Source organism: Neovison vison, chromosome 1 (assembly GCF_020171115.1).
Source record: "Neovison vison isolate M4711 chromosome 1, ASM_NN_V1, whole genome shotgun sequence".
Classification (NCBI taxonomy): domain Eukaryota; kingdom Metazoa; phylum Chordata; class Mammalia; order Carnivora; family Mustelidae; genus Neogale; species Neogale vison.
The window spans coordinates 210,388,525-210,413,006 of NC_058091.1; the positions used below are offsets into that span (position 1 = coordinate 210,388,525).

A 24,482-nucleotide genomic window follows, 5' to 3' on the forward strand; every position below is an offset into this window, starting at 1 on the left:
AAATAGGTGGCAAGGGACATGGAGGTCAAAGTCCACATTTAGATACCAACTTTCTGAAGAGACTGAAATGTGTAGTAATGCTAATAGCAACAAGAAACCAATGGGAACCTGTTCATCCTCAGAGTGAACAGAGAGGGACTGTTGGGAATCCGTATGTTGGGGGAACAGGTCATTTTTTTTTTGTTTTTTAATGAATAATTTTGATAAGGGAGTTATTTCTAGTAACTATTGAGGAAATGGAAAAGAATGAGCTAACTCTGGAGGAATGGCAAACTTTGCTGACGATGGATTCACTCCTTGGGGCTCTCCACAAGAGGTCCTTCACCCCTGACGTGTGGGAACCAGGAAGGCCCAGTTACCACAGAAAAAGAAAACACACTGACCCCCAAGCAAATCAGACTCTAACCTGATCAGGTCTCAAGTCAGTCACATTTAGGGACAGGGGAAGAGAGAACATTTATTCCTTATCTCGCTGGATTTTCCCCACCAGAGTGAATAGGATAAGTACTTTGGGGAGTACTATTTCAAGTACTATAGTACTTGAAACTCCAGTTTCAAGGGTAGGTACTATTATGCTATTAGATGAAACCAAGAGAAAAAGAGGCAGCTGGCACCGCCCAACACTTAGCATACAGAAAGGGAAAGGACAGTTTAGGATTGATTACTAACAAAGGGAATGCAAGGTCTGTAATCTTATATCCATACAATGAATCTGGTGAGTGTACCGGTTCTCTGACAATTCCATAGATCTCACAGTGTCTCAGAATTGTACATATTCATTAAAAAATTATTTTGTGCTGAGAACCTAGAATGGACTAGGCATTCTTTTAGGTTCTGAGAACAGGAAACACCAAAAAATCAGCATCCCTGACCTTAAGCCACTGAGCCTTGTTAGGCAGAAACATGAAGGGAGGCAGACACAAACAAATAAATATCACATAATGAAAGGCAAAGCTAAGTCTTCACGGAGGGGGTTGCGGACATGGAGGTCGTGGGGGTTGTCTGGCCTCGTAGAGAGGAGGCTTCCAGAAAGAGGTCATCCCTGCTGTGAGTCCTAAAGGATGAGGAGGAGCCAGCCACTGCTTTTCATCAGAGGAGACCACCTGGAAAGGGACGGAGGTAGAAGGCACAGTGTAACAGGGGATCTGGCAGCCGTCTGAGGAGCAGAGCGAAGCCACAGGAGAGACACGGAAGCCCGGTAGGCAGGGCTCTTGTAGGCCACGTTGAGCCACTGGGACTGTATCCTGAAGGGGAGAGGAAGCCGCTGACTGGATTTTGTCACAAAAGTGATATAAACAGATTGGTCTTTCAGAAAAGGTTTTTTTTTTTTTTTTTTTTTTTTTTTTCTGTGACACTGTGTGAAGAATGGGTTTGGGGGCAAGGAGATGACAGTCGGGATAGTGAGGTAGGAGCTCTCGGAGAAAAGGATGAAAGGTTAAATCAAGGTTGAATCAAGGCAGTAGGAAAGTAGGGGAAAATGGTCTGGGACGTATGTAGATTTCGGGCTCATTCGTATATTGGGAAGTGAGGTGGGGCGGGTGACACAGAGTCAGAGATGCCCTCTAAATTCTGTGTTTGGGTGAGTGAGTGTGTGGTCTGGGCCACACACTCTGGGCCAAGGCTAAGAACATCGCGTAAGATGAAGAAGTAGGCGGGGCAGGTCTGGGAGGTACTAAGGATCAGGAGACCCATTTGTCATCTGTTGAAGGCACAGTAGCCATCCCAGCGGGGACGTGAGGGTCTGGAACCTGGGAGGGAACTTCTCATTTGATTGTTCATTATATCCCAAGTGTATGTACAGCACAGAAAATAGAAGTCCATTTCCTAAGCAGGGCCTCTGCTTCTCAGAGAGGAGCCGGAGGGCTCCCGTGTCCTGTCTCTTAGGCAGCAATGGCGTGGGTGCTCCTCGTGGGGTGATATCCACGAAGCACACGTGTAACCTGCAGGTACCCTGCACAAAGCACTGTCTTGGGAATCTACATTGTTATTTTTTAAAGTGAGGCTGAACGACTTATTAATTTACCTACAGGGAACCTTGTAGTCTTTTTAAACATCATTATCCCTTTGTTTTTCAGTAGAACTGGAAAGGGAGCCTTCCCTTTGCCTAGCGAGGCCTCAAGATACTCCCACATATATGGTTCCGTCAAAGGATGAAGATCCTTGGAACAGAACTGATTAGGAGTCGGTGGGTAAAAAAAGAAGCTCCGTCTTACTGCTGGAGGAAAGCAGAGCAGTGAGTTGGACCGACAGCAGGTCACCAGCATGTACAGCTGCAGTACCATTGTAATTACGCTCGAAGCGGTCCCTTCCAACCCTGGAATGCATATGCACTGAGTGTTCAGTAATAATGAGGATGATTTGTACTAACTCAACCTTACTGTCACCAGCGCCACCGGGGACCAGTGACACATGTGCTAGTACAACTAGTCAATGTATCACCACGACGTAATGATGATTGTAACAGCAATAACAGCAGCAATCTATGCATTATGGAGCATTTACCAGACTGGAGTTTCATCAGAAGTGAACCTCTCATGTCTGGAAGTTAACTAGAAATTATTACATCCCTGTGAGCTCTTAGAGAAGATTGAAGATTAAAAAAAAAAAAAAAAAACTTTCATCAGTTTTGTTTAAAAAGTGGGGGGCAGACTTGCTTTATTTTAGGGAAGGAGTCGTAAGACTCTGATACTCAGCTTCCTATAACATGCCCAAGTTTTATTTTTATGGTTACTCACATCATTGAAGTGCTGGCTGGTTTTCATAATGTAAGGTGTTCTTTCATTTTTATCCAGCTTCATCCACCCCTGCCCAAGAAATTCTCTGTAAGTTCAAAGCAGAACAGAAAACCAGTTAAGTTTTTAAAGTGACGGCCATGATCCTGAACTATGAGTACAAATATTATATACATTAAATTTGACCATCTCAAATGAATTTTGGCTCATCTCTAGCATTTTACCGCTTGACACCAAAAAGAAAGATTTTTCAATTTCCACCTCTCTCTTATAAATGTTTGGAATTTTGTCCTTATTAGGATCAAGATAAAGGCTCCTCTGAAATTAGAACACAACGACCATCACAAGAAGAATGAAGACATTAAGTACTAACTCAGGAACCAAGACTGTTTTCCCTGGATCGGCTTAGAAAAATTTTAAGCCTTAGCAGAAGGGCTGAAAAATCCATCACTACCAAAAATGTTTATTACGAACAACATGTGTTCCTCCACTTTGCTCTGATATTCTCCAGGACAATGTCAAATCCTCAAGCAGGGATTTCCCGCTGCTCGGCCAAGAGCCCAGAACAGGACACATGGTGAAGGCCGCATAAAAACTCGTTACCACTTCATACAGGGAAGGCCGTTCCAGTGGTAGGAGCTCAGCCTGCTGGAAGGTCTGTCTTCTGAGTAAGATCCCTGCCCCTTCACTTGGCTCCCAACCAGCCCACCAGATCACAGCAAGCAATGGACAGGCAAGGTGGTGCATATGGCAAGTATTTTGTATATTGGCTTGACAAAAGAGAACCTGAAGTGAAATTACTCTGACACAGTCTTAATCCAGAAATGTTGAGTGAGTTCCTGCAAAAGGTTTTTTTTGTTCCTCCAAGTTCCCGCAGGGCTGTTGGATATAAAGGTATGGCAGTTCCACAGATGAAAATAATGGGTAGATGTCCAAGCCAGCAGGGAAGAGAGGAAGAGAGAGTCCCAGGAAGAGACTGACCGTGGAGGTTTGGCCTTTGCTCTTTCTCCTCCTCCACAGAGCTCAGTTAGGTTCATCTCCCCCTCCCCGAATCCCCACTGACTAGAGGCGAGTCAGGAGGTGGGGAGAGGCATTTCTTAGAGGGAGAGAGAGAGAGACAGAGAGAGAAAGCTGGGGAAGGGCAGAGGGAGAAAGAGAGAGAATTTCAAGGAGGATCCATGCCCAGGGCTGAGCCCAGAGTGAGGGTCAATCTCACGATCCTGACATCATGATCTGAGCCAAAATCAAGAGTTGGACGCTTAGCTGACAGAACCCCTCCCAAGTGCCCCATGGCACTTGTGGTTTCTAACTCAAGACTTCAAGTAGTCACTGGGCTCTTTTGGACAGCTAAGAGTCCACATTTCATTCCCCCCAACCTCATGCATCAATGGAGATGGGGAGGGTGAGAAGATACACCGTCTACAGAACAGCCTGCAGGGCGTCTTCTGGCCTGGGCCCTTATGCCTCTCTGACCGCCCACCGCCGCGCCTGACCCCCCAGCATCACCATGGCCTCTTCACTACCTGCGACACGGGTCACATGTGTATCTCTTGCCCAGCCCCTCCTTTATCCTTCATTTATAGCTATTTCAAGGACGTGGGCCAACAGTGGCCATTTGTCCAAAGACCTTGCTTGTGGAGTTCCTGATTTTGCAGTGGGAAGGGGCTACAGGCCCCCTCGTGCTCTACGTGAGAAGGCTGAAGCGGTGACACGGCCACTCATCATGGGGCAGCTGACGCCCCAGGGCTCTGCTCCGCATGCACTCAGGGAGCGCTCCATAGCGGGAATCTAGCCACACTGTGTCGCAGAGTCTCATAGGTCAGCAATACCTATTGACTCATGGTAGTGGGTGAGGAGTTGTGACCAAATTCCCAGATTTTACCCATCATCAGTGCTTCTCAAAGTATAGTCAGATCACATAGTAGCATCTGGGATTCTCATGGAAAATGTCTTTTTCCTGGCCTCAAACCTACTAGAACCCAAATCTCTGAAGGGGATATCTAGGAATGTACATGTTTAACAACCTTCCCAAAGGACAGCGGGCACCACGCAGTTCGAGAACTACCGTGGCAGCCATAGTGACGTCCCTATAATCAAGGGGGTGAGAATACAAAGAAATTCCCATTCCATGGAAACTGCTGCACGGAAAGAAACATCCTAACAATCCCCGGTGTCTCCAAAGCCATATTTCTAACATAAACTGGGACCAAAAGGCATTGGAATCAGACCAAACCACCCTAAGATTAAGACTCACACCTCTGTGCACACACATCTTCCTGAGGAGTCATAGCAGCTCTAAGCCCCCCGGGGCCTGCCTGAGGGGGCCTGCAGCGGGGAGGGCCACACTCACTCGTAGGGAATGCTTCTGAAGACAATGTGGTCCAGGAGGGTGATCTGCTCAGCCAGCTCCATGGCGGACAAGGTCTCAAAGCACTCAGCCTTCGGACAGTCTGTCTGCAAGAGAGGAAGTTGGGGATGACACACGCTGAGACCCCGTGCCCGCAGCCGCTCCAAGGACAACGTCCCTCAGGGATTCCAGCCTCGAAGACAATGGCAGAAGGCTCGGAAATATCAGCCAGCATTCACAGCACAGACCAAGAGCTGACCTCCGAGGCGAGTCTTGGTCATCTCACCATGCTTTACCTAAAACGGCGCTGGAGCCCCCAGTGCTCAGTCATGGCCATAACAGTGCTCGCCTTCGAGAGGGAGTTTGCACACAGTTGTGCTGGATGAGACCATGGCTGGACTTACCAGTTGAATTATATCCTCTAATTTTAGGTGGATGTCATCTTGATCATCTTGGGAAAGGGCCCTAAAAAATAAATAAATAAATAAATAAAAATTAAAATTAAAAAAATATTCTCCATGAAAAGAAAACAGGCATGCCAGGAATGAAATGACCATGAGCAGTTTGGTTTTCCCTGGCTGGCAAGCTGGAGGGTTTGGGGACCATAAGGCTGTGCCACCAGCTGGAGGCTCCAGAGACATGAGCTGGAGACAGGAGGTCAAAGAAAGAGAAAAACACATGCGTTAAAGACCAGGAGGATCACTGAGATGGCTGGCTTAGCCCAGGGAGCCAACTTGTTACATACAAGGTGGTAAATAAGACACCCACCATCAAAGCCACGCCATCCTCATGCACCTGTACACCAGAAATTCAGGGGAGTTCCTGGGGGACAAGAATTTGAACCACACAAGGCTGTAGCCAGTAGGTAAACTCTTTTCCTTTGATTCCCAGATGGCCTTTCCTGAGACACATTTGGTTCTGTAGCCCCACACACATAGCTACTCGGCTCACAATATTTTTTTTTCTAGTGATGAATGACTGCATAAATACCTAAGTTAATTAATCCTGAAGTGGGTGCTAGTTTCAGAGTGGGAGTGATATTTCATGTCCAACAGAAGTTCAGAGTCCAGGAGAATGATACTGATTATATAACTTGCCATCTGGGCCAAGCATTTTAAGTTCGCCAAAACGAAGGCATGATCATATATTAGAAGTAATAAAATGTTTCAATGCTCCCAAGCCATGCAGCCTGTCTCCTAGAGAGGGGTAGTTTTCAAAGAAATAATGACGTGATGTTTGCAGTTCTCTGAACTGATGAAAATAAAACTCAAAAATACGAAATCGACAGAGATGGGTGACTGTACACTCCCCACATGCCGGCCACGTGTGAGCCATCGGACATACACTCTCTCCTAGCGTAAGAAGTCCCTTCCAAGTAAGCACTCTGATCTCCATTTCACAGATGAGGAAACCAACGTTCAGGCGAACTAACTTTCCCAGGGTTCGGTCAGTGAGCTGTCCTGTTGCTCTTGCCTGTCTTAGGCAGTCATGTGAAGGCACCTCTTCAAGGATCCAGCACAGAACACATCCAAAAAAGCCCAGTCTCCTTCCTCTCTCTTCCCCTCTTACAAAAGCTCTTGGCTGTTCACCAGGGAGAAGATTCCTTCTAGAGTAAAGGAGTGGCCATCCTCTTGTCAGCAATGAGCCGTGTCATTTGTCAGTGGAAAGAACTACTCATCATATGAGAAAAGGCAGATGAAGGTGAGGGAAAAAATAAGCAAATGCAAGTCTTTCTCCAAAGACTGTTAAATCACACTTAAGGATTCCACATAGGGGATAAAAGCAACTCTTTCCTAAAGTTTATGTCATTCTCTCCAGGGTAGTCTAGGTTCCTGGAGAGAGCTCGGTAGCCGCATAACTATCTGTACCGATGGAAAAGATCTTTCTTTTTTCTTTCTTTTATGAGGTTGGGCAATGGTTTCTCCTTGGAAAGAAGTAGTCAGGATGTTGGTTAGCTTCTATCAAATGTTCCTTTCATCAGTGATCTCACGCTAATGTTCCAAGATGCATCCTGGTCCTGTTCAATTATCTAATGTCTTCTCTTTTCCCAAATGCCTATTGATGCTTCTTGGGACTTTGTGAGGTTTGTGGGTCACATTTTCATGACCTAAACCCACTCCAGCTGCCCACCCATGAAGTCAGCCATCGCTTGTTTTTGTTTTTTGGTTGGTTTTGGGTTTTTTATTTTTATTTATTTTTTTTTATGGCATGTTAGTTGTCTACCAAGATCTATGTCTACATAGATTCAGAAACCAGTTAGTCAGACAACATTGGAGAGGAAGTGGTATTTTAGAAATAGAAAAGTCTTGAGCAGAGGTCTTTTATTTTTTTTTAAAGATTTATTTATTTATTTAACAGAGAAAAACAGTGAAGGAGGGAACACACAAGTGGGGGAGTAGGAGAGGGAAAAGCAGACTTCCCGCCGAGCAGGGAGCCTGAGGCAGGGCTCAATCCCAGGACGCTGGGATCATGACCAGAGCCAAAGGCAGACTTAACTGACTGAGCCATCCAGGTACCCCTGAGCAGAAGTTTTTAGTCACAAGACAAAAAACCATGTATGCCTATTAAGCTTCTTCATTATAAAGTAACCCCTGTGAGACAGAAATGGTTTATTACTGGGAGCTTTCAGTTTCCTGTGTAAATGTAATGTATGTTTAAATACATTTCGTGTTTACATCTCGGTATTATACAGCTTGACTGCAATACCTCTCTAATGTCAGGGCTACATTTGACTACAGTGTGATATGTCTTTCTCTCTCGCAGCCACAACTTGTATTTGCAAGGAGGTATGTTCATAAATTTTCCCTTAGAGGGAAGATCCCTCTACCTCTGGCCCATCTCCAATAGAGGACGGACGGGTTTCTAGTCTTTAGACTGTCTTCGTGCATTGATGGACAAGCCAGGACCCTGGGCTCCTTTCACATCTCCCAGTCAGCATGATCAGTTAAAAATATGTGCATTTAGAATGAAATGCCAAATAACACATTTAAAAGGAAATAGGATTATTCATGTTCTGCAACTGGAAAAGTCCTCTTACAACAGTGGAAATCAGATAGGCTTAAAAACAGAGCCAGGAGCAATTGGCCTCTGTCCCCAGACTGGTCCACACTCTCTGGGCCGACTGCTTGCTGCTGAGACGGGCAGGCTTACACCCATGGCATGACCTGCCTCTGTCTCTGCTCCTTCTCACTTTGTGACTGATTTAATTGCTTGTAGCGTCACCTGCTGGGACCTGCAAGACCACCCCTTCCTTCCTTTGCTTTCTTGGGCATTGCTGTCCTTCCTTCCAGGCTTACTTGAGCCCATTGCTACCTATGCTCTGGCATATTTTTTTAAAAGTCAGATGTCCACAAACACATGGAAACCTTGAGTACTAAAGACTCCTGGTTTTGGCTGGAAATAATTCCCTGTTTGTTTCCAAATTCAGAAATAAAGTAATAGGGCACCTGGATGGCTCAGCGGGTTAAGCCTCTGCCTTCAGCTCAGGTCATGATCTCAGGGTCTGGGGATCGAGCCCCGCATCTCTGCTCAGCAGGGGGCCTGCTTCCCTCTCTCTCTGCCTGCCTCTCTGCCTGCTTGTGATCTCTCTTTCTGTCAAATAAATAAATAAAATCTTAAAAAAAAAAAAAGAAAGTAACAGAAACATCTTTATAATTTTCCACATAATTACTATTATTTTATATAATTGTCATATAATTACTGTAATTTTCATATAATTATTAAATAATCCTTCTGATTATTTATTATACTCCATGATGGTATTTTTTTTCACAAAGAATTTCATGAATGAATCATGGCATTCCATCGGTGATGGTTATATTGAGGTCTTACCTCCTATTCTACTTTCTAATCATTCTGACATGATTTCAAAAATATGAATATGTAAATGTCATACATATAAACACAAGTATCTGTATGGTAAGTTATCAAAAACCCTGAAAAATTAATGTATCATTATTCCTCCCATAAGCACAATCGTGTGCTGGGGCAGGGACCCTTAAGCTTAGTGCTGGTGGAATGAATTACTTGGCAGAGGGACTTCAATCAAAGATTAGTAGTTTTCTTGCATGGGGATTTTTCTTTCTTTTCTTTTTTCCTTCTTTTTTTTTTTTTCACAAATCTATTCACTCAAGTGTTGGTAGATAAGTTAGTGCCTCCAAGACCCGGCTGACCCAACTGGGACTCAGGCTCTGGCTGTTTGCTCAGCTAATGGGCTGGTGACCCACTGCTATTTGTCTGTTTTAGTTGATAGGCTCAGGGCTAACCAAAGACTTTTGTTTGTTTTGGCCTCATGGGAAGAAAGAAGGTCAGAGGTAGGAGAATGGATGGTGTGATATATGTTCTCTGATTGGCTCTGTGGGTAAATTTTGAATGGTTATGGTGAAAGATGTAGAACCAGGAGCCAAAGGAGCTATTTTCACCAGAGACCTAAACTCTGGGGCTGGGTGAGGCCACTCTGGAGTGCACGTGGCTTAGGGATGGGTTGGGTGGCATCTGGGTCAGCTTTTTGATAGGGAAATTGTGGCTTTAAAGCCCTGTCAGACAGCATTCTTGTCAGAAACAATGGGGACTCTGATAAGGTCTCTCCCTCAAGTGGGGTCTGGGGCAGGGAACTTGAATAAAGATGATGAGGCAGAAAAATGACTGGGTTTGTTCCTGAGCACACATTTCTTGGGACTTTCGGAATACTTTGGGAAGATTTTGCAAGGGACCAGAAGTGTGGGTGGGCAGCTGGGGCATCCCATCAGTAGAACTGCTTTTTTGTTTTGCTTTTTACTTCCTTTATTCTTTTACAAAATAGCAAGTGGTTTAGGACAATAGTTTCTTTTGTAACAACTATATTGAAATATAATTCCCATGTCAAATAATTCATCCACTTGAAGTGTACATCTGAATGATTTTTTTATTGCATTCATGTCTTCATGCAATATTAAATTGGCTTTTAATGTTGTAATCTCTTTGGTGTAGACAAGGTGATGAAGCCTAAGGAAAGCTGAGTTTGACTAAGACCTAGCTTGGTTTTGCTTGCGCTGTATTGCCTTGATGGAAGAAAGTATTTTTCCCAAGAGCTGACGTCAAAGCTAACAGTGATAATAACAGTAACAATAAATGTAGCAGTAAAACAACTGCTACTTATGTTTCAGGCCTGTTAACCTCTTTGTACAGATTATATCATGTGATCGTCACAACTCAATAGTAGGTACTACTAGTCTCATTTTATACATGAGGGAACTGAGGTTTAGACTAGTTAAGAAACTTGACAGCTGTAAGGAGCTAAACCAAGATTTTATCTGTGAATCTTGCAAAACTTCGAATCAAACTCAGTTCCATGTCATGCTCCCAGCTGTACCATCTACTAAAATTTCTATCTCTTATTAATCCCACACCTTTAATTCTCAGGTCATCTATTCAACAAAAAGAGTTAGCACATCTTAAGCCTGATAAACAATAAGGCCTGTAATGGTAAATAGGATTCATCTTAAGGGCCAACTCCAATCAATAACGTGCCAGTTAATGGGGAGTTCTGAGCTCACCCACTGGTACAGGCAGAAAGCCCTCAGGATTGATTGGTAATGTCTGGCATGGGCGTTGTGAGGGGATGGGCAGCATGTTTGTCAATCCTGAGAGTCTTTCCCAGTCTGAACACCCTCACTTCCCAGAAGCTGCCCAGTCAAATGTCCCTGGGGGCATAAACTTCTAGAAAATCGTTTCAAAATATCAGTGTTCGAAATAAAAACACAATAAAATGTTTATATAAAGAAGAGAGGAATAGTAATCATTCACAGATACCACTTATCCACTGAAACCAGGCTTTATCTGGAAATGTATTTACAGTTTTAAAATCTGAAAATACACATATTAAAGAGGCCCTAAGCTTATTTAGGTGTTTTCATAGGCTGGAAAAAGGTGAAGAGGGCTCTTAATAGATTCTTAGAGTTGCCCTAATAAAACACCACAAACTAGATGGCTTAAAATGACAGAAATTTATTGTCCTAGAGTTCTTGAGGCTAGAAGTCCAAGATCAAGGTGTTGGCAGGGTCATGTTTCCGCTGAAGCCTTTAGAGGAATCCTCCCTTGTTTAACTTCTAGTGGTTTGTGAGCAAATGGCATTCCTCAACCTATAGCTGTCTCACTCCAGTCTCTGCTCCATCTCCCTGTGACCATTTTCAGTGTCTCTCTCTTCCCATGGCCATCTTCTCATAAGGACACCAGTTATAGTGGATTAGGGGACCATGCTACTCCAGTATGACCTCATATTAATTAATTACAACTGCAATGGCCCTATTCCCAAATAAAATCACATTGTGAGGTACTTAGGGTTTGAAGGTCAACACACCGTTTTGGGGCAGACACACTGCATCAGCAAGAGCCCCTAAACCAAAGAAGGGTCTGGTGATGGGATCTTTTTTATTTTATTTTATTTATTTATCTGACAGACAGAGATCACAAGTAGGCAGAGAGAGAGAGGAGGAAGCAGGCTCCCCGCCGAGCAGAGAGCCAGATGTGGGGCTCGATCCCAGGACTCTGAGATCACGACCCGAGCTGAAGGCAGAGGCTTTAACCCACTGAGCCACCCAGGTGCCCCTGGTGATGGGATCTTGAACTGATGGAACTAAGAACGACTTAGAAGTCAATTGCTAAAATGTTGCAGGCCAAAAATCTGGCATCGCTGCCTTAGAGAGTGGCTTCTGAAAACATGGTAGACTGAACTAAGATGGATTCCCTCTATACACTGAATTCTGGATAACAAAGAAACAATATAGTCAAGGTCAGAAGAAAGAAAGGACTCTTTTCAGAGATTGTAAATGGAACTAGAAGCCAAAAGGGTAAAGAGCCACCAGGTCTAGCAGATAGATGCTGGGCTTCCCATCCCTGAGTAGGACTAAACATATGGCCAAAAGCCAGGGGGAGAGCGGTAACTGAAATGTCTGCACAAAGCCACTGATGGCCATCCTCCTCCTGTAGAGCAGACTAGAGAAACCTTCACCCATCAGTTCAAGAAGCTACAGGAAAGCTTGTTATTTGCTTGGATACTGGGTGTAATGCCAACTACCAACCCTCTCTTGTGGGAAACCCAAAGTACAAGCTTTTATCGCACCTACCAGCTTTTATACAACTTACATGATGCGGGAATCCCAACCTGAGAAGTCATCAGTAAAACTGGTCTGGGACCAGTGAAACAAGCCGGAGAAAACATATTAACTACCACCTGGCCCCACAGGGGCATGGGACTCTCACAGAAATGCTACCACCCTGCTCATAAACACGAGCTTGTGACCAACAACCAGACGCGACGGCAGGAAAGCTGCTTCTCTCTGCAGTGCTTGGTGGGGTCACAGGGGAGGATCCTCAAGGCATCCTCCTTTTCACTTTTGGTTCGTCAGGAAGCCACTGTCGGGTCACGGACAGGAGCAGCTGCATTCCCACACCCCACACAAGTTATGTGGTCCCCTACGAGAGGTCGTCCTGAGGCCACAGACACCAACATGCCCCAGAAACGAGAAGCAGATACGTCACACTCTGCAGCGACAGCAGACTCCTGGCAGCCCCCAGAAGTCTAAGACACATCTTCCTGGTCTGACAGGATTTTATTTTCTAGAACATCGCAGAAATCAACCCAAGTCATTAGGAGGTGCCTGCAACCGCGTTTTACCTCAGAATATTTGCCGTGGCTTTCCTTTCCTGGGGAAGAAGGTCTGGGTCTCGCAAAACTTCTTCTAGCAAATTGAGGACATTCATCTTTAGTTCGTTGTTGAGTTCAAAATCCTATAAAGTAAAATGCAGCTTGTAAAATTTTAGTTGTGAAGGTTTTAGCTCTATGACCCATGGCACCATTTCTCATGATAAATTCTCTAGAAGCTATATATGGACCCTGGGACTGCTCTCCCCACCAGAGATCCTGAGTTCATTGGTTTGGGAAGGGGTCCTATTGTCAGTATTTCTGACAGGCTCCCCAGGGGGTGGGAATTTCTCAAAGATACAGGTGCTTCCCTTAGCCTGAACCACTAGACCTCCTCCTACGTTTACTTCTATTTATCTTGCACATCTAGGAAGTGATAAACTTTTTCCCAGGAGCTTCTTAATTCAATCCTATGGGATAAAGGGCTTTGCTCTGATGTCCCAAGGTGCCCCCTACTGTAACCTGCTGTAATGTAAAGGCTGAAATAATGGTCTGGTTTCTCACTGGACTATATGCCAGATCAGTAACTGGGGCATAGCAATAGCTCAAAAAAAGAGATCTGTTGCAAGAATAAAATCTGTCATTTGGACAGTGACTTGAGTTAAGAACTTCCATACAGACAGGTGAACAGCTAAAGAATAAATGACATTCACAGACTGATGGGGCTGCATCAAGCAAGCCAAGGAGTGAGACTGAAGGGACGCCCACTGGGCAAAGCTGGGTATCAAAATGAATCATAAGAGTGATAAGTAATAACCCAACTAAATTAAAACAACCTGTAAATCCCTAGTGGTGCTCCCAAAGATATAAATAGGTACATACAGAAAGAGGGTAGAAGAGAAACTTTTCTTTATAGTAGAATTCCAACTAATAAATGCAAAGAAACAAAAGAGGGGAAAAAAAAATCACCATTTTGCCCAAAGCAGTAATAACTGATCAGGCAACTGACTAGATGCTGAAATTTATTGGGAGACAGAATTAACAGTGTCAGAGTACCCTTCGGCCCCTGTCGGAAATGATTTGTTAATTACAAAGAAAGACTCCAGCAGACATCACCTTAACAAAGTGATCAGTTACCATCACCCATCACGGAACAAGCCCACATCAGGTACTACTAATGTGATGCTCTGTGAAAATCATCATTTATTTTTTTCCCTTAAAATGCATAATCCCACATTTGCATTGTGAGGAAACATTGTGCTCTTCAAAAATGTTAATGCATTGAAAGATGAAAAACAGGAACTCTTCCATTTTATTTTATTTTATTTTTAAGATTTTATTTATTTATTTGACAGACAGAGATCACAGGTAGGCAGAAAGGCAGGCAGAGAAAGAGGAAGGGAAGCAGGCTCCCCGCTGAGCAGAGAGTCTGATGCAGGGCTTGATCCCAGGATCCTGGAATCATGACCCAAGCCAAAGGCAGAGGCTTTAACCCATTGAGCCACCCAGGTGCCCTGAACTGTTCCGTTTTAAAGGACACCGAGGGGACCACGGCTCCATGGGACAGGTGAATCGGGGATTAGATCTGAGGTCAAGGGGAAAATGACATAAAGGCATCACTAGGACAACTGGCAAAAGTCAAGGTTATGTACTAGTTGGGAATAGCATCAATGTAAAATTGTCCTAAATATGATCATTTTACCGAGGCTGTTTAAGAGCAGCTCCCTGTTTGGGAGGGCAGGGAGGAGACAGAAAGAGAGGGAGAACACAAATACGGTGAGCACATTAATTATTATGAGTGACCATAGATGGGTATCAGTGTTCTTTGTCTTATTCCAGCATTTTTCTCTTGATGTGAAGTTTTTAAAGGAAAAAAGTTGGAAAAAAGAAGTAAAAAGATAACATCATGTTTCTTACACTCTTTTATTAAATGCATTCTTATAATACACTGACAGGTGGCATCCTGGGATGGTCAGGTTTTCAGAGACGATCTGCTGGTCCTGCTTGCAAGGTCCTGACTCTGAGAGACCGTCTTTCTAGGTGCAGGCGTCATGTACGTGCATTTCCCCTTCTATACAAAGTGACTCACTACAACTACATTTTAACTTTAAGGAAGGAAAATTTGAAGCACTGACATTCTGAATTCTTTTAAATGATTAGAGAAAACATTGCTAATTAGAATGAATCCAGCAAAAAGAAAACAGCACACACTTCCTATTTTAGTAAATTAGGGGCAAAAGGATCCGTTATTTCACAAATTGCAGACAATGCGACAGTCTGCCCTAATTTGAGTTGGATATTTTTGTGCCTCAGTTAGGTGGAAAACTGTGTAACAAATTTTTCTCAGTATTTCAGTTTTACTGCCTGACAATTAGTATCACTTCTTTGGAACAAGAGCCCCCCAGGCCTGGGACAACAAGGAGGTTAATATCTCTTAGCATTCTCAGGCTGCCAGCTGATAGGTTTTCCTAAAATTTCATCTATTTATTGTCCAACAGCTTCTCGGCTATTCGTTTTTCTTTTCAAATACATGCAAGTAAGGGTGTACTAGGTGGCTCAGTCAGTTAAGCAACTGCCTTTGGCTCAGGTCATGATCCCAGGATTCCAGGATCCCAGGATCCCAGGATCGAGCCCTGCATCGGGTTTCCTGCATGGTGGGGAATCTGCTTCTCCCTCTACCCCTTACCCCTGCTCATCCACGCTATCTCAAATAAATATATAAAATATTTTTAAAAATGTATGCAAGTGGGGCACCTGGGTGGCTCAGTTGGTTAATCAAATGCCTTTGGCTCAGGTCATGATCCTGGAGTCCCAGGATCGAGTCCCACATCTGGCTCCCTGCTAGGCAGGAAATCTGCTTCTCCATTTGACCTCTCTCCTCTCATGCTCTCTCTCGTTCTCGCTCTCTCTTGTTCTCGCCCTCTCTCTCAAATAAATAAATAAAACCTTAAAAAAAATAAAAAATGTATGCAGGGAAAAGAGAGTCATATCTTGCTACTGTGTTTTAATTTGTCCAACCCCTCCTGCATTTCAAGGCGAGGGGAGTATTTGTAAACAGCTAATAACCCCACTAACTTCAATCCCTGAGCAACACCAGAGGATTTCTCAGCCATCGGGAGTCTGTTTCCTTAATGAATATTGGCATTTATTAGTGAGATGATAGAGTCCTTCCGTAGCTGTGTCAGTCTCTCGAACGACGCGCATCATCTGACGATCATAAGTGGTTTAGTGGGAAGGACATCAGGCCAGTGTCTGGTCCTTGCTGAGGGATAATTAGCGGTTTCATCAACAAGCTCCACTGAGTACCTGCTTTGCCCCATCCTGGGCTCAACAGGGGAAAACGGCTCTGAGACCCCAGGATGGCAAGATGTGTGAAAGGTCTCATTAAGGAAAATAAAATGTCATTTTATTATTCTGAGCTCTGGAAAGACTAGCTTGAGAGAGCCCTTTGGAACCTTGGTGGAATCTGACCAGACACTCTTGGCGGCATGATGAACATTAGAGGTGAGCATTCGCTCTGCTGGTGATGTAGCTGAGGAAAGCACACTATCCAGGAATGGCTGAGTAGGAAACGTAAGAATTCTCACGCGTAGTTTCCCCTGACATTTGCACAGGTTTTTCTCACATTCAAAGTGACTGTCTGTGCATGATTTCAGTTGTCCCTCGGCTGACCCAGGAGCAGACAAGGAAGGAACCTATGATCATGTGTCACAGGTGGGCCAAGGAGGCTGAAGGGATGTGATCATACTGGGGAGACCAGACAAGGAAGGAGGTACCAGCAAGCGGACAAAAGCACAGGTAGTCCCTTTGACTCTGATAACCTGTGCTCCTATCTGCCAATAGGCCACGATTCACCACAGATTCTTCTTTTTTAAAAAAGATTTTGAGAGCGAGAGTGCACAGAGAAAAAGGCAGAGGGAGAAGCAGACTTTCCATAGAGCAGAGAGCCTGACACGGGGCTCGATGCCATCACTCTGGGATCATGACCTGAGCCAAAGGCAAACGCTTAATCACTGAGCCACCCAGGGGCCCCTCACCACAGATTCTAACGCAGGAGTTCTGGAACAAGGATACTTTTCTCATGAACTCCTGGGTGATGCCGATCACATTTTCAGTAGCAAGACTTGCCACTGTGTATTTTTTTTAATTCATGCAAAAAACAACGCCTCAAAAACTGACTTAAAAAAAAAAATCCAAATCCTCTGATGTACTACTTAGAATGGAAAATTTTCTTTTTTTTAACCAATGCATGTGAAATGCAGAATTAGCTATCTGAAAGTCCCTGTTCAAAACGTAATAGCTACTACTTCACTAGAAATCTAGAGCAGCTAAAAAGCCACTTGCCCTATTTAAATCCAGAGGCAGACTATTCATAATAAGTCTGCCTAACAGCCGTTTTTAAATTATCTGGAATCTAATTTTTTGGTCGCATTTCCCCAGGCCCTGAATGGGAAATGAGAACCCTCGTTGCGGGTCGGGGCGGTGGGGGGGTGGTCGGGGGTGAGGGGGAGGAGGGCGGGAAAGAACACTGGCTCCTTCTCGGAGGCAGCAATCGGGGCGCCCACGAGATGGCGCTCCTGGGTCATCCGGCTCTGCGGGAGTCCGCACCGCCTGGGTGCTCGGCCTGGCCGGCGGCAGAGCGCAGTGTGAGCCAGGCCCTGAGCGGGGAAGCTGCCTGCTGTCGAGTTCTCTCGTGTCCCAGATCAGCGAGCCCTCCGCGTCCAACAGGAGCTGAGGCAGTCACCCAAGCTATCCCAGCAACAGCTTATATAGGTTAGTTTTTGTTTTCCGATGTTCGAAGCAGAGATGAGGAGACAGAAGATCAGAAAGAAGAACCCACCAGGCTTCCAAAGGCGGACAGCCAGCAAAATGGGGAGACTTTGACATTTCAGTCTCTGGAGAAGAAAGGATAGTTCTTATTCCTTCAGCACTTCCTGAGCACCTCAGTTCATGATGTCTAGGGGCGCGGGAAGGCAAGGCAGAGGACAGCAGTGTGGGCGATGGGCAGATGAAGCAAACATTATTAACCCCTAGAGCCTGGCGAGAGGGGTCTGTGATTGGGGTGGGTTGCGGGGAGCGGGGCCCTGCCCCGCTGAGTTGGAGGAGAGGTTCTGGGCCTGCAAATGCAGCTCCGGGAACCCCTGCAAAGCGGGGACAGCTCACCTGGACTATCAGGGAACTTGGCAAATGCTTAGGGACAAGAGATTACCAGCCAATGACGTTAGATCCCCCTCAAGACACACGCTATGGCAAGAGGAGTTTTATTTTACCAAGATTTACTGACTCTGCTCCAACACATTTATCAGTGATTCGAAAGTCAGTATTTCCCTCACCCAGGTTAGTGGAGTTCCTGGGGTAACTAAAACTTTGTGAGAGTTCCCCAAATGCCAGATGGTATTTTAATTATGATCTAATTTAACACAGTTACAATCATTATTATTCCCATTTTATAAGCAAAGAAGTCAAGGTACAGGGAATCCAAGTATCTTGTTCAAAGTCACAACAGATAGCAAGCGGCAGACTCAGGACTCGACCCCAGGCAGTGTCCACGGAACACCCGAGTTTCTCACTGCTAACACCCAGCTGTCCAAAAACAGTGGCTATCAGTGATCTAGCGCTGGTAGCTTGGGCTGAAAAGATATTATCAGACGCTGATTATCCTGGGGGAGCTATCTCCCTCCTATGCTAACTAACACCCATCTGAGATAGAGATCTTGAAACTCAGGTTTGTATTAATAAGACTAGATCATACAACAGAAAAACAATCTGTGATGCAATAAATCAGATTCTCCAGCCCCCTGGAACTAAATCCCTGCTGACAGCTGAGGCATGCGGGCAATTACATTCATTCTTTCAGGAGAGCAGGACAGTAATTAGTAATACACTATGCATGGCCAAGGGAACTCTAGGACACTGGGAAAATCTGATTCAATAAACACAGTTTGAGGGTAAAGAGAATTGCAAGAATAATTTTCTCACTGTAATCAGTACAGTTTATTCCCAACTATGCCCAGAGTTTTAAAAAGGAAAGTAGAAATACTGCAGAATGAAGTAAAACCACATAAATAATTTTAAAACCTGGGACAGTGGGCTCATAAAGAAGGGGCTTGGGATGTGTTAGACTCAAAAATAAGGGCCTGGGGTTTGAGAATGATTTTCTTTCTTTCTTTCTTTTTAAAGATTTGATTGGCTTATTTGACAGAGATCACAAGTAGGCAGAGAGGCAGGCAGAGAGAGAGGGAAGCAGGCTCTCTGCTGAGCAGAGAGTCTGATGTGGGGGCTCAACCGCAGGACCCTGAGATCATGACCTGAGCGGAAGGCAGAGGTTTAACCCATTGAGCCACCCAGGAGCCCTGACAATGATTTTCAAGGCAAAGAAAAGCATGCTAGTGTTTGCTGTTCTCTTTGACTACAGAAGACGAAGAGCTGAATTTATATTGTGGTGTAGATTTAGGTTAGGTTTGTGCCATTTTGTTACCTGGGAAACTGCAGCACAGGTGCTGAATGATCTTTCCAAGATCTATGCAGATCAACCTTGAAAGGTTGAGGACACATTTCTGGATTCCTCATTTTAATGAACCAGGGATAACAATCCTCTAAACCAATGTGGCTTTCAGTTCTTTTGAGGAGGGGAGACCTTATTCAGAAGGTAAATGTTGAAACCTTATCCCAGGGCGGATAGTTCTGGCTAACAACTGGCAAGGGAGACCCTGCAAAGCACCTATTTGGCCTTGTCCACTGGTCACCACCCCTGGTCAACCAGCCTTCTTGCCACCTCTGGGTAGCCTTGACTCTGAATCACATTTTGTCACTGGAAAAGTGAAAAGCAGGGTTTTCCAGCATTTCCCATCATCCAACTACAAAGATATTTTAAAATCGGCAAAGAAGAAGTCAAACTATCACTCTTCGCAGATGATATGATACTATATGTGGAAAACCCAAAAGACTCCACTCCAAAACTGCTAGAACTTGTACAGGAATTCAGTAAAGTGTCAGGATATAAAATCAATGCACAGAAATCAGCTGCATTTCTCTACACCAACAACAAGACAGAAGAAAGAGAAATTAAGGAGTCAATCCCATTTACAATTGCACCCCAAACCATAAGACACCTAGGAATAAACCTAACCAAAGAGGCCAAGAATCTATACTCAGAAAACTATAAAGTACTCATGAAAGAAATTGAGGAAGACACAAAGAAATGGAAAAATGTTCCATGCTCCTGGATTGGAAGAATAAATATTGTGAAAATGTCTATGCTACCTAAAGCAATCTACACATTTAATGCAATTCCTATCAAAGTGCCATCCACCTTTTTCAAAGAAATGGAACAAATAATCCTAAAATTTATATGGAACCAGAAAAGACCTCGAATAGCCAAAGGAATATTGAAAAAGAAAGCCAAAGTTGGTGGCATCACAATTCCAGACTTCAAGCTCTATTACAAAGCTGTCATCATCAAGACAGCATGGTATTGGCACAAAAACAGACACATAGATCAATGGAACAGAATAGAGAGCCCAGAAATAGACCCTCAACTCTATCGTCAACTAATCTTCGACAAAGCAGGAAAGAATGTCCAATGGAAAAAAGACAGCCTCTTCAATAAATGGTGTTGGGAAAATTGGACAGCCACATGCAGAAAAATGAAATTTGACCATTTCCTTACACCACACATGAAAATAGACTCAAAATGGATGAAGGACCTCAATGTGAGAAAGGAATCCATCAAAATCCTTGAGGAGAACACAGGCAGCAACCTCTTCGACCTCAGCTGCAGCAACATCTTCCTAGGAACATCACCAAAGGCAAGGGAAGCAAGGGCAAAAATGAGCTACTGGGATTTCATCAAGATCAAAAGCTTTTGCACAGCAAAAGAAACAGTTAACAAAACCAAAAGACAACTGACAGAATGGGAGAAGATATTTGCAAACGACATATCAGATAAAGGACTAGTGTCCAAAATCTATAAAGAACTTAGCAAACTTAACACCCAAAGAACAAATAATCCAATCAAGAAATGGGCAGAGGACATGAACAGACATTTCTGCAAAGAAGACATCCAGATGGCCAACAGACACATGAAAAAGTGCTCCATATCACTCGGCATCAGGGAAATACAAATCAAAACTACAATGAGATATCACCTCACACCAGTCAGAATGGCTAAAATCAACAAGTCAGGAAATGACAGATGATGGCGAGGATGCGGAGAAAGGGGAACCCTCCTACACTGTTGGTGGGAATGCAAGCTGGTGCAACCACTCTGGAAAACAGCATGGAGGTTCCTCAAAATGTTGAAAATAAAACTGCCCTATGACCCAGCAATTGCACTACTGGGTATTTACCCTAAAGATACAAACGTAGTGATCCAAAGGGGCACGTGCACCTGAATGTTTATAGCAGCAATGTCCACAATAGCCAAACTATGGAAAGAACCTAGATGTCCATCAACAGATGAATGGATAAAGAAGATGTGGTATATATACACAATGGAATACTATGCAGCCATCAAAAGAAATGAAATCTTGCCATTTGCGACAACATGGATGGAACTAGAGCGTATCATGCTCAGTGAAATAAGTCAAGCGGAGAAAGACAACTATCATATGATCTCCCTGATATGAGGAAGTGGTGATGCAACATGGGGGCTTAAGTGGGTAGGAGAAGAATAAATGAAACAAGATGGGATTGGGAGGGAGACAAACCATAAGTGACTCTTAATCTCACAAAACAAACTGAGGGTTGCTGGGGGGAGAGGGGTTGGTAGAAGGGGGGTGGGGTTATGGACATTGGGGAGGGTATGTGCTATGGTGAGTGCTGTGAAGTGTGTAAACCTGGCGATTCACAGACCTGTACGCCTGGGGATAAAAATATATGTGTATAAATAATAATAATAATAATAAACTGAAAAAAAAAGCGCCTCTTTGTTTGCCCTACAAAAGGAACAACTGACTAAAAAAAAACATAAGGAAGGGCATTACCTTTGGAATAAAACCCTACAAGGCAACTCCACAGTAATTCCAAACTTTCCAGCACCTGTTGAACACTTACTCACAAGGTCCTAGAATCTCCAAAGAGAAACAGAATATATAGAAAATTGCAACTAAAAAAAAAGAAAGAAAGAAAGAAAGAAAATGTGTAACTGACCAGCATGTAGCGACATATGCACCAGGAAGAGGTGGTAAATCCCAGATACAATTAAGCCCCAAATATGGTAAGCACAGGTGCTCCTGGTGGGGGTCCAGATATTTGTTGAATGAATGGACAAAAGTTCTAGGGAGGCTACTTGACTTTGAGATATGTGGTAATATGTTACCTAATTCTTCTTAAACTGGTGTTTGGGGAAATTATTTGAGCAGATGTGAGGTGGGAGGCTACTAGAGGAAGGCACCATGCAAAATGTGGAAGATATGTTAGAACAAAAATAACCGGGGGGAGGCAAATGGCAATGAACGACACCAACTCGGTGAGAAGGAAGAAACCATGCAGAAAATAATATATGCGACCATTTTCTAACAAGTGATTCTGCATTTGAAGACTTGCTAATATCCAGCCTTTCGACCTGGGCAGCTGAGCTTAGAAGAATTTTAAATACGGCCCACAACCTTGAAATCACAGAATATCTCAGAAGAGAATCAGTCCATTTAAAAAGCATTTATCGGAAGAAGGAAATAATTTTCTAAGTGCTATGTTTTCCACTGGGTTCTAGAGAGGTGGTTAATTGATAGGATTGTAGCTTTCAAGACAATGACAAAGATTGGAGAGGGGAAAAATAACAGTTTTCCTGTTATTAAAAACAGGCCTGCTTTTAATCTTGATTTTTTAATTTTCTTCATTAGTTAATGCCACATGCCAACAAAATTATCATTGACCTTAACTTGAGAAGAAGCCTTAGTGAAGAGTGGTCTGTAAGTTATACTTTGTTCTCTGTGTCCTGACCCATAAAAGGGGAAAAGACTGGTAAAGGAAGCTGGGAGGCAAACCTCATCCCTTTCCCCATTGGAGAAGACACACTCAGAGTCAGGAGTGTGGCAGAAGTAGAACCTTTGACATTCATCCAGGAAGAAACTTCATTATGCAAAGACATGAAGAGATATAGGTTGGCGAAATCTGGAAGCAGAGTGAGCGGGAGATGAAGCACAAGGAAAAGGGCAGCAGGTAGGCAACACCTTAAGACTGGAACAAAGAGGTGCCTGGGGGGTCGGTTCATTAAGTGTCTGTCTTCAGTTCAGGTCATGATCCCAGGGTCCTGGGATCAAGTCCCCGCATCAGACTCCTTGCTCAGTGGAGAGCTTACTTCTCCCTCTACCTGCTGCTCCCCCTGCTTGTGCTCTCTTTCTCTTTCTAACAAACAAACAAACAAAAAAATAAGACCTGAACAAACCTGTTAATGCCCCAGTGCTGAGCTGGCTCCTTGGAGTCCTGGGGGACAGGGGTGGGGTCCAGAGAAGGGACTGAGGACTCAGTCCTGCATGCCGTGGGACTCCAGAAATACCTCCTAGGTCCACAAGTGATTACGAGCGTGTAGAATGCAAAGTGTTGATGTAAGAAGCTACTGATATATGTAACATCCCATATGGTGTTTCTCAGTGTTTTCTGTCCATGAAACCCATCCACAGAAGGTTAAAGAATCCTGTTGGTCTTATGGAGAAAGCTAAATTTCTGTCTTGGCAACAATGGGAACTGAAAATAAGTTCCATTTAACACACTGGTTCCCTAAACTCTTAATTCCATTTCACACAGACTTAAATAAATCCTGTTGTCAATTTCTCACCAAGTTTTCTTTTCTGTTTTTAAAGACATGCATGGAAAGCTTAAGGATAGTTTAAAGGCTAACAATAGGGATGTATAAAAGATAAGCAACAACTGTGGTAAGTAGTTAAAGGAAGTCGGATCTTCTTACTTGGTTGTTTGCCTGGACCATAGAAAAAAAAAGAATTAAAAAATGAAAATCTATCTTCAGGATTTAAAAAAAAAGAAAAGGGAAGAAGAAAATCCATGGTAATTAGATAATAGTTTCTGATTTTATATTTTATTTTATATTTTCTAGAGCACTCTGACAATTAATTTGTGCGTAAGAACCCCTTATAGATCATTTTGCCGGTTTTACAAATGAGGATGGTAAGCTACATGGGAATCTAGACTAGAATTCAGATTTCCAGACTTCTCTCCTCGCCTGAGCCCTTCTTGACCCAGGAACTCAAGTGAAGTCTGATGCCCAAGGCAGTTTGTTCTGAGGGGGGAAGGGCAGGCAGATCTTGATAAAATAATACAGCAGGGTCGGATATGAAAGTAGGTGCCAGTCCATGTGACCAGGAAATCAAGAGGAGCCAAAAGGAATTTAAGTGGCTAGCCTAATTAAATCAAATAGAGCATTCTCCATCTCACTTTGGCTTCCCTTCCTGGGAAATCAGAGTTTGGGAACAAACACTGGTTTGTACCTGGGGGACATTTGGGATTTCTTAGCCTGGACATGCAGAGGTCCACGGAAAATGGTGTGGACAACTAGAAGCAAATGAGTGCTAATTAGTAAAGACGAGACTAACATAAAGACGTGTGTATCCCATTGATTATCTTCCCATTTAGTGCCTTTGTACAATGATTTGCAAGGCTGAAGCAAGAGACAACGAATTTATCATTAAACAGAAATAGTTCACAGTTGCCAGCTTCTCACACTGCAACTCAATTCTCTCTCCTTGTTCCCGGCATCCCCATCCACACCCACTGTCAGGGGACAGGAGCCTCACTGCACTTTGGGGCTGCTGAGCAGGGGGCCAGC

At 43.9% G+C, this 24,482-nt stretch overlaps 1 protein-coding gene across 2 annotated transcripts in view; it reads right to left on the reverse strand.

Moving 5' to 3' along the window:
- Positions 1-24,482, reverse strand: part of RASGRF2 (Ras protein specific guanine nucleotide releasing factor 2) — a 250,309-nt gene that overhangs the window by 14,459 nt on the left and 211,368 nt on the right. For both annotated transcript variants that reach the window (XM_044266218.1, XM_044266225.1), the window contains exons 19-22: positions 12,734-12,846; positions 5,484-5,544; positions 5,083-5,186; positions 2,736-2,820 (exon numbers count right to left, since the gene is read on the reverse strand). In XM_044266218.1, coding sequence (XP_044122153.1) covers positions 2,736-2,820; positions 5,083-5,186; positions 5,484-5,544; positions 12,734-12,846 — 363 coding nt within the window. The remainder of the gene's footprint in view (positions 1-2,735; positions 2,821-5,082; positions 5,187-5,483; positions 5,545-12,733; positions 12,847-24,482) is intronic.